We start from the raw sequence: 20264 nt of genomic DNA, 5'->3' as shown, positions 1-20264 counted from the left end.
TTTAAACTATAGGCTACGTGTTAACTATATCTTACGAGTAATTTTAAAGCCCTTAATATAAAGCAAGTCTCATGCTCACTCCATTTTTCAGATGCGCTCGTGTCAAACTACTGTACTACTGCCTCTTACCATATCGCTTAAACTCGATCGTACAAACTCGATATGCCGCCCAGCCCTAATGAAATGCTTTGTTTAAGTGAGGTGGTCTAAAAGAAAACATGGCAGAGATGGTCAAGAATGAGCGGTCACGTGACTTTTGTTCCCTGCCGAGGCTGCCAGCTGCAAGATGTGCCGCTGTTGGTGGGGAGAGACAGAGAAAGAGACAACGTGTGACTGAATGAGAGGGCATGTGTTCGTTTTTATGTTTGGAAATGTAAGAAAAAACAACGGCTTATGTGTTAGAGCATATAGGAGAGGTGAACTGGAAGTGTGTAGTGGTGGAAGAAAAGAGCCACACATGCTCCGACTGATATACTCCATACCATCCTGCATGAGACGGAGCGAGGGATGAAGAGAGAGAGAGAGATAGAGGCTGAACTGCAGACATACAGGCGGCAAGAGCAGCACAATACACACCCACTTTTTTGTAACCTGATAAATAGCAGCTCTGCCTTATGCTCCCCAGAGGCTAAACACACACGCATTCACACCCACCCACCCCTCCTATCACATCTGATATGGGTCACATCCATGATGTGCACTGCAGGGTGTTGGCTGTCAGAATGATGCCATGCTAAATTTGAGCTCGGTTTGCGGCTGTTCATGTCTGTGTTTTGATTTGGGAACGTGATGTTGAAGTCGTTACGTGCAACCAAAGGTTCTCCAAGTGTGTTGTGTCTGGCTCAGGAATCAAGGCTTCCACAAGTGGCCTGAAGTCACATGACAACTCCAGGCGTCTGCAGTAGAAGAAAAGGCTTAGAATTTGCCAATGGCTTGTTTTAGATTAGATCACTATTGTGATGACGTGTCTTTAGTTTTTTTTTAGGATGCACAGGATTTTACATTTATTGTAAATCAAGCATTTCAGGAAAATGTTGGGCCTAGTTGTTGATGCAATTTTACATTTATAACATGGAGCATTTTAACACTTTCGATTGTGCTTAATTTAAAGTTTGATTGTCTTTCTTCCTCCTGCTGCTTTGCTTTTTCCAAGAGGTCTATGTTTTCTTCCCAACTGTGATGTTTTTGTCATCTATGTTAGTATTGCCAGCAACTGTGTTATAGCCTTTGCCATGCATGGCATCAATTGGCATTTCTAGACCATTTACTTTTTTTGTGAATTTTTTGAAAACTGTAAAATGTCTAAATATTCGAGTCAATCTCTACAAAATGTTTAAAGTCATTGTCCAGCAGTGAAGCATGACAGGAAAAGTCATTGAAATTCATTGGTCAAGAAGATTGTGAACCGTGAGGTCCATTAAAAGAATAGAACAATAGTCACGTCACTATATTTTTGAACAGGATTTGAATGCTGTACCTCCATGTCTGCAGTGAAGCTGCATTATACGGAGAGAACATTATAAGATGAGAATGTGTTTAAGAATTGGCATTGGGTGATAAGTGACAGTCCCACAAAATATATGTAATCGCAGTCTGAATTGATTTCATGTTCAGACCAGATAGTTTTTACATTGTATTGCAATTCACATGCAGCGTGTGTCATCATTGCTTTTTACGCAGCCTTCACTGTATGGTTCAAAAAATTCATTTAGTGCAAACAAAACACTTTGGACATGTTTGCTTCACGAAGTTATACTTTTATTGCAGGAATTATCATTTGAGGGCATTGAATTGTTTGTGACGCGGCTTTGATTTTACGCTTGAATTTAGAAGAATGCACGTGATTTTTCACTAGCAGGTGTGTGTTTGTCTGATATATATATATATATATATATAGGCGACTGTCAGTGATACTGTTTCCAGCTTGACTGTTTATAGCCACATATTGCTGACTCTACTCATGCAGCCAGTATATGATCATTGAGGGTTCTGCTTCAGTGCAGTGAGGAAGGGAGCAAAACAAATGGGTGAGCACTGGCTGTGACCCCGATATGGAGGAGAGATCTGTGTAGTCAACACAAGAATGACACACTCCTCCATTTAAACATGATCGCAGACTCGCTCACACGTTCTACCTCTAATAGAGGGTCATTGTCAGGGCATTTGTGGGGAGTGAGGGGGGGGCTGGGAGTCAAACAAGGGGCATGGAGGTATAGATGGGAAACCTCATAGCATTTGGGGGGTTATTATGAGAGCGTGTGTATATAGGACATTAAGTGGGCTGGTCCTGATGAGAGGGTTTTGTGTAAAAGTCAGCAGTAAGAGGGATGGGAGCCTCGTGTTGCCCTTTCACAGCTGAAAGCTCCTGGGTTGAAGGAAAGTTCCTCGGGCGGTCATTCCGGGGACGTGTGAAAATTCAGATGACGCTCTGGATGTGAACTTGCCGCCTGATGACGTTCAGTTCATAGTCAGCAGCATAATGTTAGTATAGACCGCTGTAATGGTGATAAGGTTAAAACCTGGACATTTTTCCACCTAATTATCCCTAGTAAGTTGCTTATCCACTATTCTAGTCAATTAAGTTGCCAGAAATATAATAAAAAAAATAGTCTGCACTCCAGGTTTTCATTGTAAGGTTGTCATTTCCAGGTCCAGATGAAATAGATGTTTTTCACTTCAAGTGTTTCAAATTGGAGCTGAGTGTACTGCGCTCGTATTGGAACCTGAAAGCATAATCACATTATCCAGAAATATTTAATAAACAAAACACGATGTGTAGAACTTGTATGTATCCACCATATTTTAATACCATATACTGTATCCACCATATTTTAAACACATCACCCACTTCCAGTTATTTTAACTGTACTAAAATTGTCTGTTATGCTGCTTAATATCGCAAGCTAGTATTTGCCATCATATTACTTTATTATCGTACTTATGAACGCTATTTTTGTAACGCAGATAGTTTTACTGTTTACTGCACTTTGTTGTAGTTATTTACTTACAGCAGAAGTCTTCAAAGTCTTAAACATTCACAGAAAATAACTTGGGTGTTGCATAATAAGGTGGACACTCCCTTCAATCTTCTGGACAGCATTGTTGAAATGACCTGCACCCCTCAAACCCATCAGTACATATAAATGTGTACTTTTTCACCTTATTCTTGTTTCAAAGTGAAGCTGTAGAGAATACAAGAGACATGCATACAAAACAGCACCGGACATTGATTATGTGTCATTGTTAAGGTTGGTAGGTAAGGTAATCAGTGTTGGCCCTTTTGTCCTGACTGCTCTGGTGTGGCACGAGTTGACCAGAAACGCTTCTAGAATGTAAAGAGGCTCACAGGACTTGAATGATAACCATTAGCAATACCATTATCCCTCTGTATAGGTCTAAGCACACTGAGGCATTAGAGCATCAGAATAGTTGTCTACCTTGTAACTAAACCAGGCTTTTATAGCCTTGTTTCTCTATCTATAGTTAAATTTCATTGGTATGAAAGCTATTTTTAATGGTATGCTGATGCAGTCTGGCAAATTATGTAATATCTGATAAATATAAGGTGATGTAATGACAGCAAATGAGATGCACAATATTTACTCAAGTTATTCAAAATTGACAAGGTTTTTGTATCCTTTTCTGTTTATCAGCCAAATTGCACGGTTATGATCTGACATTGCTTTCTCAATAGTTTAAAATCCAGCTGCATGTTGTGTATTAAACATCACTTGTGTTCTGAATGATTGTCTGTGTTTTGTTGCTTTGCTTTGTCTCGTGGAGAAAATAAAACGTATAGATTGTATTTGATGGTTTTGTTGTGTTTGTAATATGGAAAGCTAAATGTTTCACGAGTTCGCAATTTTTGCTCCTTGGTTTATGTACCAGTTTATGCTGACCCTTGAATGACCTCAGGAATGGTATGGTCGTCATGTCCTATGATGGATTTGAGCTCTACAAGGTTGAATGTGATTTAGCACACACATGTTCTCTGCTTCATTACTCCCTGCTGTAAGATGTATTTGCAGCTGCATGTTGTTTGTGTCACTAGAATGACCTCCAAATTGGAATCCCTCACTTTAGTTAGTCTAACAGGAACGGTCAGCGTAGAACAATGGATTTTGGCTTGTTTGCCACTTCTGTTTGTGAAGCTGCCCTGAGACTTGATAAACCAACCAGTGGACTTCATTTCTCATTGCTTCAAGTCAGCAGGAGGCTTTTTGTCAGTTGCACCTGATCTGAAAGGTGTTTTATTTGTATTGCCATGAAAGGGCTTTTAGGAATAGATGAAATAAAGAATCTGTCAAGAATTTATCCGTCTGTCATACTGTTGTTGTTGTTGTTGTTGTTCGATCTATCTATCATTACATATATCTATCTAAAGATGAGGGATGCACCGAAATGAACATTCTTGGCGGGTTTTCGCTTTTTTTTTTTTTTTTTTTGTCACCATTGCATAAATTAAATAGCCAAAATGTACTTTTTACTGTTTTGTCCAGCTTTTCAAAGAAAAAATCAATTAGAAAACAATTTAAAAATATTTACTTAACACTGAACATTTTTTTTTAAACATTCTAGCAGACACTATACCAACAAAGCACAATTTAACCAAAAATTAATAAGTTGGTGAAACAATATTTTTTTGGGCCATTTTTGAGACCCCCTTCTTGAATCGGTTACGTATTTTTAAATTTATTTATTTATTTATTTATTTTCTGTACAAATAAATGCAGCCTTGTTGAGCAGAAGATAATTATTTTAAAACATTAGAAAATATTACATATCCAAATTTGAGTGTTATAATGTATTAATAGAGCTGTTGTAATTATTATCGTTATTATTGTCTGTCTTTTCATATTTTATTTTAAAAATGCATAAAAATGTTACTGAGCAGCTGATGAGTAACACTGTTTCGGCCCTCTGGACTTTAAACCCTGTCCCTGGCTTAACAAGCAGATAGCGCCGCGGGCTCGTGCAGCGCTGTTTGAATACATGCAATCCGTGCGTGTATTAGAAAACACAACGCTCTACAGTTTATTTACTAATTGATTGAGGCCATTTCGCGACTTTAATCATCATACAGTAACCAGCATCAGCTACCCCTTCCTCTTCTCTTCGAAGACATGCAGTGCAGTACTGAACAGTCTTTCGCTGTCGGTGCTTGTAATGATTTTTGCATCTTTCTCGGACAAATTCTTCCACACTGCGTGCGTGCCTCTATTTGATCGTGTCACGTCATTGTTCGGTACAGTTTATTCGGTCTTTTCGCTTATTCAAACTATAGCTTTTCTGCTATTTTCGGCCGAATCATTTCGGTTGCCAAACATTCGGTGCATTTCTACTGAAGATGTTTTTAAAGGGCAGTTGCTGACTCTTAAATTCTGTTATTTACTTAACTTCATGTCGTTCCAAACCTGCATGACTTCCATTTTGGTTCCCATTAGGGGTGGGCGATATGGCAAAAATATCATATCACGATTTTTGTCAGGAAAATCACGATTCACTATTTTTCACCTATTCTTTGTCATGTTGGTTTTATTATTTTGCAAGTTGTCTGAGCCAAACTAATTTCCCTATTTTAAAAACAAAGTCTTACAAGGAAACAAAATATTAAATAAAAAGGATTGGCAGATGTTTAGGCCAGAGCAGGAAATGCTAAAAATCATTATTTTATCTTTATTAAAAAATGAGTAAGATGCACGTTACAAATATACATAATATACAAATAAAACAAACAGTGCTTTATTTTTCAGGTATTTAACAGTAGCATTCAAGAAATGGAATGAACAAATATAAAAATAAAACACTGTAAACACTTCACTGTATAAATTATTCATTGATTCTTATTGAAGCAACTCTATGAAAGTTCTTCACACGAGAGCAGTGAGTGATTTTTCTCTGTTTTGTTGTTTTATTAACATTTAAAGGGATAGCTCATCATTTATTCACTCTCAAATTGTTTTAAATCTGAATGAGTTTCTTTCTTCTGTTGAACATAAAAGCCATGACTTCCGTAGTATTTTGCTTCCGTCTATCAAAGTCAATGGGGACCAGCAACTGTTTGGTTACCCACATTCTTTAAAATATAATTTTTTGTGTTCAGAACAAGAAATAAATTAATACAGGTTTGGGACAACAACAAATGAAAAATGACAAATAACAGAATTTTTAATTTTTGGTGAAGTATCCCTTTTTATGACAAGTGGCTGCATGTTTAGTAGTATTAGTTTACTGTCACTTTAAGACCTGCATGCATCTAATATACAGGCACGCATTCATTTTTCTCTCAACTGTTTACTTTCTCTTTAGACATAACTAACTGTTTATATGTAAACCTTGTGTGTTTTTTACAATATTAGTGCAATCAGACACAAAAGATAACTTAGTCCAGTAATCAGGCGCTGTTTGACAGGCTTTTTAGTATGTGCATGGTTCAGGTGTATGCACCTGTCAGAACAGCATGCAAATTAAATGACATCAGATGCCCATTTTCCACAAGTTGGTATGATTCTTTAGGGTCTTAGTGAAGTGTCTATAACATACTTTGGTTAATGTCTCAATGGTAATGTAAAACGACACCCTTTTTACCCTTGTCAAAAACAGCTCTGTTCACAGCGACCCGTTTCAGTGCATAACCCTTTAAATGCTAATGAGCTCTGCTCACCCCGCCCCTCTCTTCCGTGGGGTGACGAGCCATTCTCTGAGAGACTGTTACTTGTCAAGTGAGTTTAACATTAGATGTGAATGTATGTTTCACTCCTCAATAAAAGCCCTTTTTCACGTGTAAATCAGTATAATCATGTAACGTGACTTTTGCAGAATGGGACGTGCTTGAGTTATTAAAGTTGATTAGATTTATTAATGTTTTTAAAAAGAGAACTTGCGCTGTTCCTCAGGAGGCTTGCGCTCCGAGACAGAACAGATCACGGACATGTAAAGTCATCTTTTAGCTCAATGTATGCGCCTAAATGATCAAATGCACGCAAAAATGTGTCAAAATGCGGCGCTTAGTGTTCATTCACGTAAACCTTCATCGATTATGTAATAAATTAATGTAAACAGATGAGAATGAAAATACGTGTGTAACAGTAAATTGGATCCGTGCGGCTCTTAAAGTGACAGCGTGCTATATTCCTGCTGCCGACTGTGTGCTTAATATTATTCAAACAACAACAGACAAAGACAAAATAACACACTGCTCTTCACAGAAGGTCTTTTTAAAAGGTCTTTAGCTTTAATAAGAAACAAGGGAAGTTTAATTATGATTTTTGTCATAATCGAGCAGCCCTAATGGGATCTGGTTACCAACTCACTTCAGAATATCATCTATAAAATCCCTTTTAGTTTAAAAGTTAATTGTTGTAATAGTGTACATTTTAAAAATGTTAATAGCAATACAAATGATATGCAGTATAATTAGTAAAAAGTAACATTTCGAGTTTACCTTTGTTGAAGGGACCATGCATGGTGGTAAAAACACTTTAAGGTCAAGGCATATTCCCATCCAAAAGACATACTGTTGTTTTGGTTGTATACAGAACCAGTGGGACTGTAAGAGCTCGTCTTGCCCTGTCATCTGACAGTACTGTTGCATCTGCATCTCTGCCATCTATTGTTGTTTTCTTTGCTTCCTTTCTCTCACCTGTTTGTGTTTGGGTGTGTTTTTAGTGTGTCCCGATGTCTCCCTCTGTGTTGATCAGGGAGGTTCTTGCACAGGGGTTTGTGGGTGATGGGTAGGGGGCTACACAGTCAGGTGAATGCAGAAATGAGTTTCACATGTTAATGAGAACCTTGACAGAGCCAGAGACAAGGACGGTAGGTTTTGTTCTCCCTCCCCCTGCCGTTCCTGTTGTATCCCCGTCTACTCATTCAGGTTTCCAGTGTCTGATTGCCCACGCACAACATGCACTCAGCTTTGCGTACATTAAGTGGAAATTGAAGGCTGCATTAGAATGGGAAAAACTGGCAGATTGATGCATGCTTGCATGTATTCGAGTGTGTGTGTGTGTGTGAGGGGGCGGCTTTTGTCCTGTCAGATGTGCTTCTGTAAAGAATCATTTTTCTCTCCTACATGAAATATTTTTAGATTTCCTGCGGTGGTCTGCTACTTTGCAGCTGTGCTTTAATTTTGCCTTGTGAATAGTTTGCTCATCTCATCTGAGTTGTTGTGCTGGTCTTTATGAAGAATGAAAGAGTTGTTTTATTAACGCAAGGTGTGTCCGCAAAACTGCCCGGGTTTCTCAACTTGTAGTGACTTGTTCTGAACAAAAATTATCAAGTGGTATCAAGGCCAATGCAGGTCGCAAGCTATCCTATGCTGTGCAGGTGTATGTGTGTGTGCAAACTTAAAATAATAAATAAAAACAGTACTTTTCGAAAGATGGTGTCAGTAAGAGTTTTTTTAAGTAATACTTTTATTCAGCAATCATGCATTAATATTATAAAAGAAAATGGTCATTTTTAATAATTTTAAAGATTTCATTTCAGATAGTTTTTTTGAACTTTTTATTCATTAAAGAATCCTGAAAAAAGTTTCCACAAAAATGTTAAGCAGCACAACAGTTTTCAACAATGACGAAAATAAATTATTCTTGAGCATCAAATCATGTGTCACTGAAGACTGGAGTAACGACTCACGGAATCAATCACATTGTTAAAAAAAAATAATTAACATACGTAAAATTATTTTCAATTATAGTAATATTTTACTGTATTCTTGATTAAAAAAAAATGCAGCCTTGAGTGTTAGACGCTTCTTTCATAAAATTGTACTTACCCCAAACTTTTGAACCGTGTTGTGTGTGTGTGTGTGTGTGTATGTGTGTGTATATGTATATATGTATATCATGTGTATATTAGGGATGGGCATTTTCCAAAAATTTTGCATTCGAATATTTGGGCTCATATAAAACTAATACCTATTCGTTTATTTAAATGAGGTTTAATAAGAGAGACATTATTTTTAATTATCAAGTTTTTGTCACGATTTCAGAACGAGCTTATGATTAGCCGTTACACAACAATGTTCTACAACAACGTTACGTTATATCGCAAGGTTTTATTTTGGTTGAAAACATGTCTCATTGGTGGTGATATTATGATAAATCGGTTTCACTAATTCATTTGTTCAGAAGTAATTACATTTTGTCAGATCATTTAGATCCAAATAAATCCAAACTTCGTGAGGCAGATGATGACATTCTGTGCTCAAATACTATCAACTTGTTAACACGCTCCACAGCGCCGCCCAGTGCATTTAGTTATAACTGCTTAGGATTTATCATGAATTCTCTGCATTTACAGCCAGCAAATCAACACATAATAAAATTCGAATAGTGTTTTTATTGTTCGAATAATAATTACAGACCGAGTATCCTGCATATGGCACGTGTGCGCTAGAGACGCGGCGGGCTTCATTGCACAGAATTTGCACTGAGACACGTGCACATTGCTTGACAGTGTGTGCTTCCTTACTTTAGCTATGCTTTCATTTACGGCGTTTAGTATGCAGTACTATTAGATGCACGAAACTCATGCACTGACAGACTTTCACGTACGCTTTGTGTTTGTGCTGAAGCTCGATTGCGGCTGCGGTTAAAAGCACTTGCGTTTTCGAATACTTTTATATGAAATTGATGTAAACACAGTCAGTTATGTTTTCAGTGCAGGACAAAACATCTGATATATGGAAATAGATCAGTGCATTAGTCTGAATGCAGCCTGTTAAAGCTGCCGCTGTCTATGATCTCATCAGTAATAATCAAACAGCAATAATGCTGAGGAAAAAAAGAAAAACCCATAACTATTGTCTGTAAACTTTCAGATACTTGAACACTTATTTTAAATAATTGTTTTAAAAGGTAGCCTGCTTATATAATTTTAAAAAAAAAGTAAATTTTGCACAAAATAAATTTGATTTAAAATTTATGAAAATGTAGCCATATGCAGTAATATTGAAAACTGAGAATGTGACTCATCGTGATATTGAATTGATAATATATATGTGTGTGTGTGTGTGTATATATGTATGTATGTATGTGTGTGTGTATACACATACATGCATGCATGCATACACACACATGCCAAAAATCATATATTCCAGTTTAGGGATGGACAATATCTTATCGTTTGCAATATACCGGTAAAAATTCTCCCTACGATAAGAATGTCTTCCTGCACTAATAACGGTAAAGTCTAGTTGTTGACACTGACAGTAAACTTGGATTGTTTGTCTACATTAAACAGTTTTAAACTCTAGGAAACTATGTTGAGACATGAGAGGATTGTGAAAACTCTTCACGTGTTTCTACGAGAGTTTTGTGCTCCTGCATGAGCGGCAGAGCGCCACTGAACATCTGAACAAACTCTCAATATGACATGCACTTTGATGGCTTTTGTTTATCAAGATATAAACAAATGTGCTTGTTCAAGCGCATCTTATCAACAGCAACAGCATTTCTCGTCAAATGTCATTCCAAGTTACCCACCGCAGTGGCTGGTAGATTAGCAAAGTTACTGGCAACTACTCAAAACATACCTATATTTGGCTGGTGGTGAGTGTTAGTTTGATACCCTGTTGTGCACATTGTATTATGTTTGTCAGTTAGTTATACACTGAACGGTTAGATCTTAATATTATTTTTCCCCTAATGATTTTCATTCTTAATGCAATAACAGCAGATGTTGAATCAAAACAATGTTGAACCAGTACTGCAGTAAAATGAATTATTTTTATTTTGTGAAATTGAGTGACATTTTGTTTTCATGGGTAAATCATCTGTTGTAAATTTGTTCATGATTGTAAACGGTGCAAAATCTTTCTAGCTCATTCTCTCTGTTGGAGGATTTTGATTTTGTTCATCAGATAAGATGCTAAAGGTAGTAAGATTTCTATATCTTGTTGTATCTCTGATATGTGAAGTCTTAGTTCTGTCACAACATAAATAGAGAAGAGACATTAAATGGTTGAAGTATGCAACAGTATTCTGTTTAACCTAGTTCTGATCGGGTCTTTTGGCTAGGAGAAGTGTGTGTGTGTATGGGTTTGGTTTTCTTTCTTAGAGTCCCACCCTTGAAGTATGTATGTGTGTGGACCTGAGTCAGAGGAAAATGAACCCAATAAATCACACTGTCCTCTCTCCTCCCTGCCTGGACCTGCTTTCTTATATACACACACACACACACACACACACACACACACACACACAACACTCTCATATGCGCACTGACCTTTTTTGTCCCAGCCTAAATCTGCCATTTCTTAATTCTTTCTGCAGCCAGTCAAGAACGCCTTGCATCTTTCTTCACAGTTACTGCCATGATAGCCTACTGGATTGATATTCACATGTTCAGAACCATAGTAGCAGTCTTTGTTTGTACTGTTGCACATCTGTATAGCTCTATACACCTTTTCCACACATCTGTCTCCTTGCATTCACATTCATGTGTTTGTTTGTGCACTGTGTGTGTGGTGTATGATGCATACTGCGTCGTGGGTGGGTCTCTCTTGGACACACTGAAAGATTAATGGTGCTCCAGAAGCAAATGTCAGATGGTGTGGCTTAGAATAAGCATCAACACATGCTTTTGTGCCCACACCCTGACAGTAAACCCACCTCTAGCCCCACACATTCACTGTGATCATGCCCACTGCAGCCTTTGATCCTCAAAACTTTGAGCCACTGTGGTTTGTGTCAGTAAGATCTTTTGGGGGCTTTTTGATGCCCACTTATCGACTGACAGCAGAGAGCTTTAAAAACGCCTTAACTCCCATTGAGTGATAGCACTTTTTGTTGTAAATTTTTTGTTTTTAAAAAACCTTTTGAGTGTTTTGGGTGTGTATTACCTTTGACCGGTAGTGCATAAATGTTACAAATTGTGCTCAAAAGTTTGGAATAATTAAGATTTTTAATGTTTTTGAAAGACGATTATACTCAAGGCTGTATTTATTTGATAAAATGACTGATAATAATTGATCATTTGAAAAAAAAAAGTGAGCATTAAATCAGCTTATGCCATGGTCTTGTCTGAATACTGGATTCTGATTGGCTGGCAGGTGTTGATTTAAATTCGTTGAACTGCACAGGTAGTTCCAGGTCAGTTTAATCACGTTCTATATTAATGCGCTTCCTATAAACATTGGTAACCATAGTAACATACAGTTACAGTTAAATAGTAATACAGATGAAAATAACCGTCATTTTTATCGTTCCGGTCAAATATTGCAGCACAAATATTGTTAACATCTTTAATATGTGAATGCTGGCAAATGACCATGGCATAAACGAGATAATCAACGGCTAGCTGTGCATTAAACGATTTGAATGTACTTTGCGGAAGCAACCACCCTCCGCTGCGCGTCGTGCATTCAAATCGTTTAATGCACAGCTAGTCGTTGATTATGCCTTACATATTAGAATGATTTCTGAAGGATCATGTGACACTGAAGACTGGAGTAATGATGCTGAAAATTCAGCTTTGATCACAGAAATAAATTACAGTTTAAATTGTATTAATAGAAAACAGTTATTTGACTGTAAGCTGTAATAATATTTCACAATATTACTTATTTTACTGCGTTTTCTAGCAAATAAATATAGCCTTGTTGAGCGTACGAGACAAAAACATGTTCAAAAACATTAAAAAAAAAAATCTTATTCCAAAATTTTGACTGGTAATGCATGCTGATTTTTATTTGTTTTTTCTTCCTGGACCAGAATTTAAAAGTTGGTCTATTTTCTTCCGGCTTTGCTAAATCTGTGAAGAGGTATTAGTAGTGTCCTCAGCTCAGAATTGAATGAGGCAGACCTTAATACAGTTCATAAAGAGCAATTAATTAATCCAAACTGTCCTCAATTACACAATATTCAGACCTCTGTTGTTTCACCATATTATTTGGATCTATTTAGCCAATAACTCTCTTATTTGCTCTTTATCTCTGTTTTTCTCTCTCAGCCTGTGGCAGAGCCCATACCCATCTGTAGTTTCTGTTTGGGGACCAAGGAACAGAACCGCGACAAGAAACCCGAAGAGCTCATCTCCTGCGCAGACTGCGGGAACAGCGGTAAGGAAGCGGTCATTCGAACTTCAAACATTTTCATTATTCATTTATATAAGAAGACGTTAAGTAGTAAACGATACAACTAAAGTCTTTAAAGTTAAGATGCTGACACATTCTACTGGCTCAAAGTAGTTCACAAACCGTGAATACCACACATTAATGCCAAGCTTATGATCTACCGTTAATGAATTATGACTCTATTTCCTTGGTTTTCATGTTATGATATGTTGTAGATGGATGTAAGAGTGCATATTTTTGTCCTAATCTTTTTTTTTTTCGAATGAGCAGCTGGAAGTTGTAAAGTAGAGACATTAAAAATAAGACTCCCAGTGCATATTGGGCTTGTTTATAATTAAAAGTCCCACATTATAATATCTTTCTGGTTGTTATTGGTATTCTGGTTACACAATAAACTGTATGTGGCATTTAACGCAGTGTAATCTCTTGTAGCTTCTATTCGGGCCGTTCTGTTATAGGAATGAAAAACATTACTACATTCAATAGATTTCCAGATTTTGGCACAATAATCTGTTTTTTGCTTTTATTTAAACTCAGTGTTGTTGAATCAACAAAATCCGACATCGTTTGCCCTCTAATTTTGTATGTATTGACAGTGGTACGTAAACCAATTTCAGTGCATATGTATTGAATAAAATCTGCTTAGTTAAGTGATGCAATTGGAAATGCATGAGTTATTATGGGTTTGTTCTGAATGGACATACAGTATTAATTTTATTTGTGAAGGTTAATTTTGATTTTTAAAAACTCTGCAGATACACTGGAAGTAACATGTCGGAAATGAAGAGTAGAGAAGTTGTTTTATTACAGAGTGGGACTACACTGTCTTCTCATTGGGATGAGGCTTTATTCTAGTTATTTAAGGCTGTCTCGTTGTGTTTTCTCAGGGCACCCATCCTGTCTGAAGTTCTCTCCAGAGCTCACAGCACGGGTCAAAGCTCTGTGGTGGCAGTGTATCGAGTGCAAAACCTGCAGCAGCTGCCAGGACCAAGGAAAAAATGCAGTAGGTTTTTTTTTTTTTTTTCTTCTATGGTCTCTCTTATTGTTGCTGCCAGATCATGTTAATTTAGGCTGTGTCCTCATTTACACTACCGTTTAAAAGTTTAGGGTTGGTTTTTGAAATAAGTCTCCTATGCTGACCAAAGCTGCATTAGAAAAGTAATAGTGTAAAGTATAACTACAATTTAAAATAACTGTTTTATATTTTAATGTTTCAAAATTATTTTTTTTTCCTGTGAAGGCACAGCTGATCACACCAGTCTCGTACTAATATAATTTCTTCTTTTTTGAAATGTCTAATATTATTGGAAACTGTGGTATTTATTTATTTATTTATTGAATGAATCGAAAGTTCAGAACAACAGCATTTATATGAAATGGAAATCTTTTTGTAACAATGTAAGTCTTAACTGTAACTTCTGATGAATTTAATGCATCCTTGCTAAATAAAAGTATTAATTTCTTTAGAAAAATATCATTCTGGACATTTGAATGGTAGTGCATATGCTTACATTATGCACTTCAGATATGTACTTTTCAGTGTGTAGTACAATAGTGGGTCAATGGGGATGTACTACCATGTTATAATGTCTCCTGATACCACAGATTTTTAGTTTTGTACATTTTTTTTTTTTTTAATAATGCATTTATTACTTAACTTTAGCCTTGCGATCCTTATCACTTCTATTCAATTTAAAAAATAAAAAAAACTCTAAAAAGAGCAGTCACAATCTCCTTTAGTGTTCAAAATACATAATTAGTGTCCTTGACTCTTGTGTTGTCTGTGTGTGTTTGTATTTTACAGGACAACATGTTGTTCTGCGACTCCTGTGACCGAGGTTTCCACATGGAGTGTTGTGACCCCCCACTGATGCGAATGCCAAAAGGTGAGTGTTCACACTCAAATGCATGCCTATTCTACGTCGTGCAATCATTGCATTTGTCTCTAGGCACACTCTATTAATTGTATATTGTGTTCTGTGTATATTAACTGTATAATGTATTCATTTACACAAGAATTAGTTTTCTCTGTAATTATAGTTATGAGTAAGGATTCTTGATTGCTGTTCTGCAGGCATGTGGATCTGTCAGATCTGTCGGCCAAGAAAAAAGGGAAGAAAACTCTTACATGAAAAAGCAGCACAAATCAAGCGGCGATATAATGCACCACTTGGGCGGCCGAAGGGCAGGTATTATAAACCGTTTGATTCTGTTTACAACCACATATGTGACCCTGGAGCACAAAAGCAGTCATAAGCAGCACAGGTATATTTGTAGCAATAGCCAACAATACATTGTATGGCTCAAAATTATCCATTTTTCTTTTATGCCAAAAATCATTAGGATATTAAGATCATGTTCCATGAAGATATTTTGTAAATTTCCTACTGTAAATATATCAAAACTTCATTTTTGATTAGTAATATGCATTGCTAAGAACGTCATTTGGACAACTTTAAAGGAGATTTTCTCAATATTTAGATTTTTTTGCACCCTCAGATTCCAGATTTTCAAATAGTTGCATCTCAGACAAATAATGTCCAATCATAGCAAACCATACAGTAAGGGAAAGCTTATTTATGATGCAATCAACCACATGGTGAAATTGTACCTATTATAGGTTTTGATACCAGCTGGGTTCATGCCATTTCCAAAACTGTTTTTATTTTTTTTTAGCTTGAACGTAACAAAAGTTATGGCTGTCTGAAGTTGGCTGACCACCATGATTTTCAGTAACAGAATTTTGAGAAAAGCTGGTTTAAAGAGAGGCAATGAAAATAAAAGCACAACAGTCAAGTATCACAAGTAAAAGTCACTTTACGGTGGTAAAAGGATTATTTTAGTCACTGTACATGTTGTAAAAGATACAAAATGACCCCAAGGAACACACAACACTTGCAAACATTTGAACATTTAAGTGTATATCTGTTCATAAAACATCACAGATTACAGCATGCAGGCCATCTCCAATTCTTCTCCTGTTCTACTACTCTGGATTTATAATACATAACCAGACAGAGTTCAGAACTGTAACTTGTAGTTTTATTTCACGCTTTCAGCGAGTTTTGTATTGAAGTCAGTGTATATGTAGTCAGTGGAGGTTGGTTAAAGGACACATGAAATGTTGTTGCATTTACCCTTTTGATAGAATAATTGTGATTTATAATGTTTTATCAAAATAATCGTGATTTATCAGTTTAACCATTATCGTGCAGCCCTACTTTCAACCTATTTTTTGAATTTGCTGAAATCGTCCCAGCGTGACATCCGACGGGTTTTCCCAGATCGCATCGTTTATTCAGCTTTCAGATGATGAATAAATCTCAATTTCAAAAAATTGATTGGTCCAGGGTCACATTTGCAGAACTCTGAAATTATATGCAAAAGACTACAAGTTCTCTTGTCCTCAGACCGGGCCGTCCCTTTAAGAAGCTTCGAGGTGGTGGGCGTGGCAGAAGAAGGCGGGGTGCTGGAGGCGTTGACCAATGCTCACAAGGCTCCTCCTCCCCACACTCCTCCTCCAGTTCCTCATGCGAAGGCTATCCCGGCGACGATCGCATGCTGTTCTCTCTCAGAGAAGACGATTCTGCGCATGGTGGCCTGCGTTTTAACAAGAAAACAAAGGGTCTGATCGACGCCCTCAGCAAGTTCTTCACGCCATCCCCAGACGGACGGAAAGCCCGCGCTGAAGTGGTGGACTATTCCCAGCAATATCGTATACGCAAGAAGAGCAACCGCAAGGGCGAGCATGATGACCGGACAGGAGGTGAGACAGGTCAAGAACTAAACCTAAACTATTTCGCTTTCAACATCTGTGTTAGGTGATCCACGCTTGCATGATAAGGAAGATAACGGCACTGAGAAATGGGCATTTGTCGTGTGTGTGTGTGTGTGTGTGTGTGTGTGTGTGTGTGTGGTGAGATTAAAAGTGAAAGGTATTTCTTTTTGTGCTTTACAAACTAAAGTAACACTTTCACTTGAGTGATGCACATTACTGTTTTTTTAAATGCTCACCAAGGCTGCATTTATTTTATCAAAATGCAGTAAAAACTGTAATACTATGACATTACAATTATATATATATATATATATATATATATTTATATTTGGAATTTAGTCCTGTGATGGAAAGCTGAATATTTTTATGATCCTTCAGAAGTCATTCTGACGACTTTTAATATTTCTTATCAATTCTGAAAACAGTTGTGCTGCTTAATATTTTTTGTGAAAAATAATGATATTTGTTTTTCAGGATTTTTCAATAAATAGAAAGTTCAAAAGGACAGCATTTATTTGAAATAGAAAATCTTTTATGGTAACACTTTATTTTAAGGTCTCCTTCTTACACATGTACTTACTATTATAATAACAATAAATTATGCATAACTTCATATAAGTAACCCTAAGCCAAATCCTAACCAATCCTACCCATATACATTTAAGTACTGATTAATATTAATTAACTACATGTACTTACTATAAGTACACTGTAACAAGGGGACACCTTAAAATAAAGTGTAACCTTTTTTTAATATTATAAATGGCTTTACTGTCATGTGATATTTGAAGGAATAAATGGAAACTTGTCACTGTGTCTGGGTAGGACATGATGTAAAATGAAAAGTAGAAATTAAATCTGAATGTGCTGTCTCTTTTATTAGTCTTTTTGCTCTGTAGCTTCATGTTTGCGCTCTCACTCACTCTTTGGCCGTTTTAACTGTCTTGGTGTTTTTCTGAATCACAGACAATCAGGAGTGTGGAGACAGCTGGCGGGAGGACGAAGACAAACTGCCAGGACACGAAAACCTAACTGAGAAAGACGTGGAGCTCTTTAGGCACATTCAGGAGCTGGCACTACAGGTACAGAACGGGAGTGGGAAACATATTACATTTTGCCACACAAATACAAATTAATTTGCTTTTGTGTAATGTCCCGTCTGAATTTCATTCATAAATAATCCTTTTTTCATTTGCTGAGAAACATGCTCCTTTATGGGCTGTGTGTGTGTGAGACGGAACAGAATGATACTGTTATAAAAGTCAAATTTAATAAATGCATTAGCAACATAAAATTCAGCGTTAAACATTTAATTAAATGCATATGCTAATGTGTAAACTTCGACGGGTTTTAATATAAACAAAGTGAATCATTTTTGTCGGTAAACCGTATGCTTGATGGTAGTGGTGCCTGTTGTTTGTTTGCACACACTGATTCTCTTTTGCTGTATTAGCAAAGACTTGGAAGCTGTGAAGGCCTTTATCTCTGCAGAATGTAATGTGGGGGATTTGAGAGTTTCCATTATCTTGACAGCTGGTGCCTCTCTTAGTGATACACACACAAACACAAATGCACATGTGTAGACTGATTGGCTGATGTGTGTGTGTGTGTGTGTGTGTGTGATTTGAAGGTCCCAGCAGAAGCAGCCAGTCTCTGACTGCCTGAGGCCATCAGTCGAAGAAAAACACTCACTAACCCAGAGACAGACAATCATATTCGCACACAGCATCAGACAGATCCAGCATGCTTTTGTTTAGCAGCCAGAAAAGAAAGATACCATGCTGCAGTCTGACAGTATTAACTGAATGCGGGCTCTATAACATTTAGGACATGTACACACTGCAAAGTGTAGTGAGCGACAACTGCATTTAAGCATCACCCTAAATTATTATTCTGCATGTGTACAGAAATATGAGTCATTCCCGAACTTGCGATGGCAACAATAATACAACTTTATGAATTCAAAAATGAGAGAGATGTGCAATACCAGAACCAAGATATTTTTATTGCTGATATTAATATTGCAACAAATACATCTTGTAGGCTATTCACTGAACATGCACATACACAAACTATTTCTATTGATCCAATTGCTAGCACTTGTTATATCAAGACCTGCTCAGTTTCGTTTGTGTGCGTGTTTGTTTCCTCTTTAACAGCACAGAGATTGCAGTAATTATTCTTGAATGTGGAAATGCTACAATTCACAAACATTTATATTTTTAAAACCAACATTGCATGTTCTGAACGACGGTTCGGCACAAGCTGTTTCACCTCCACTTTGCGTATGTGTGTGAGATGCAGAGTAGTGTGCGATCACCACTGCGTGTCAGCAGGCTGGCAAGTGGCAGATGCTCTGAATTTCCACTTGGGCTGCGGATAAGAGCTAATAATAATCCTGTAAGCTTGAGTGTGGCGCTGTATGCTTGTGAGAAACTGTTTGTGATTATTAGAACAAAAGGCAGAGCCTAGGTGTATTTCTTGTGTGAAAGAGAGCGACTGTTTTCTTTTGTGCGTGGCAGGATGCTCTGGGGAAGAAAGGCATAGTGGCCTAATAGTCTCTAAATTTTAAACGTACCCACTTTATCTGTCTTAACTCCTTATTTTTTGTACTTCATCTCTTATAGAAAGTCGGGGTGACTGGTCCACCGGATCCCCAAATGCGCTGCCCATCTGTTATAGAGTTTGGGAAGTATGAAATTCAGACGTGGTACTCTTCTCCATACCCACAGGAGTACAGCAGGTAACCAACAGCATGTGTCATAATCATCCACAAACTTTGACATTTTTTCATAAAAAAAAAATATATATATTCCCATTTAAATTAATATTGTTCATTGCAGCTTCAGCATCTTAGGGTGCGTTCACACTTGTAGTTCGGTTCGTTTGGTCCAGACTACAAAAGAAAACGATACATTTGGTTCCGGTCCGTTTAACGTTCTCACTAGCATTTTTTGACGGCGACCCTAAAGATACCGAACCTAAAGGCATAGTCATACATTCACAACCTGATTGGTTGGGTTGAATGATGTGCATTTCGTGACGGAACTTACCGAACTGCGCAGACCGATCGGTAGTGATGGGCGATAGGGGCTTAAAAATATATCACAATAATTTCTGGTATTTATTGCGACGATTATAACTTAGAGAATTTTATGCATCCACTAAGAGACTAAAAAAAATCCTGTTTCTTTAGAGAAAGGTATTATTTTTCCTATTTCTCCCAAAAGAGGGTGTTGTGAGTGAGTATTACGGAGTACACAATATTTAATTTATACTGGAAGCCAGAGGGCGCCCTTGTGCAGAAACTCCACATATGCATCGCAGAAGTATTAGCACTGCTCCAGGAAATCCCTAATATGGACAATACGGACGAAGGTATCCAGTTATCGCAGTAGCTAGAGAGAT

At 37.2% G+C, this 20264-nt stretch overlaps 1 protein-coding gene across 1 annotated transcript in view; it reads left to right on the top strand.

The window, feature by feature from the left end:
• Window positions 1-20264, top strand: part of kat6a (K(lysine) acetyltransferase 6A) — a 41524-nt gene that overhangs the window by 5131 nt on the left and 16129 nt on the right. Inside the window, exons 3-9 of the mRNA XM_058775396.1 lie at window positions 12955-13063; window positions 13966-14081; window positions 14883-14964; window positions 15153-15267; window positions 16489-16844; window positions 17823-17938; window positions 19484-19599. Coding sequence (XP_058631379.1) covers window positions 12955-13063; window positions 13966-14081; window positions 14883-14964; window positions 15153-15267; window positions 16489-16844; window positions 17823-17938; window positions 19484-19599 — 1010 coding nt within the window. The remainder of the gene's footprint in view (window positions 1-12954; window positions 13064-13965; window positions 14082-14882; window positions 14965-15152; window positions 15268-16488; window positions 16845-17822; window positions 17939-19483; window positions 19600-20264) is intronic.

Source organism: Onychostoma macrolepis, chromosome 05 (genome assembly GCF_012432095.1).
Source record: "Onychostoma macrolepis isolate SWU-2019 chromosome 05, ASM1243209v1, whole genome shotgun sequence".
Taxonomy (NCBI): domain Eukaryota; kingdom Metazoa; phylum Chordata; class Actinopteri; order Cypriniformes; family Cyprinidae; genus Onychostoma; species Onychostoma macrolepis.
The sequence above is the reverse complement of the archived record's forward strand: the minus strand, read 5'-3'. Positions and strand labels throughout refer to the sequence as shown.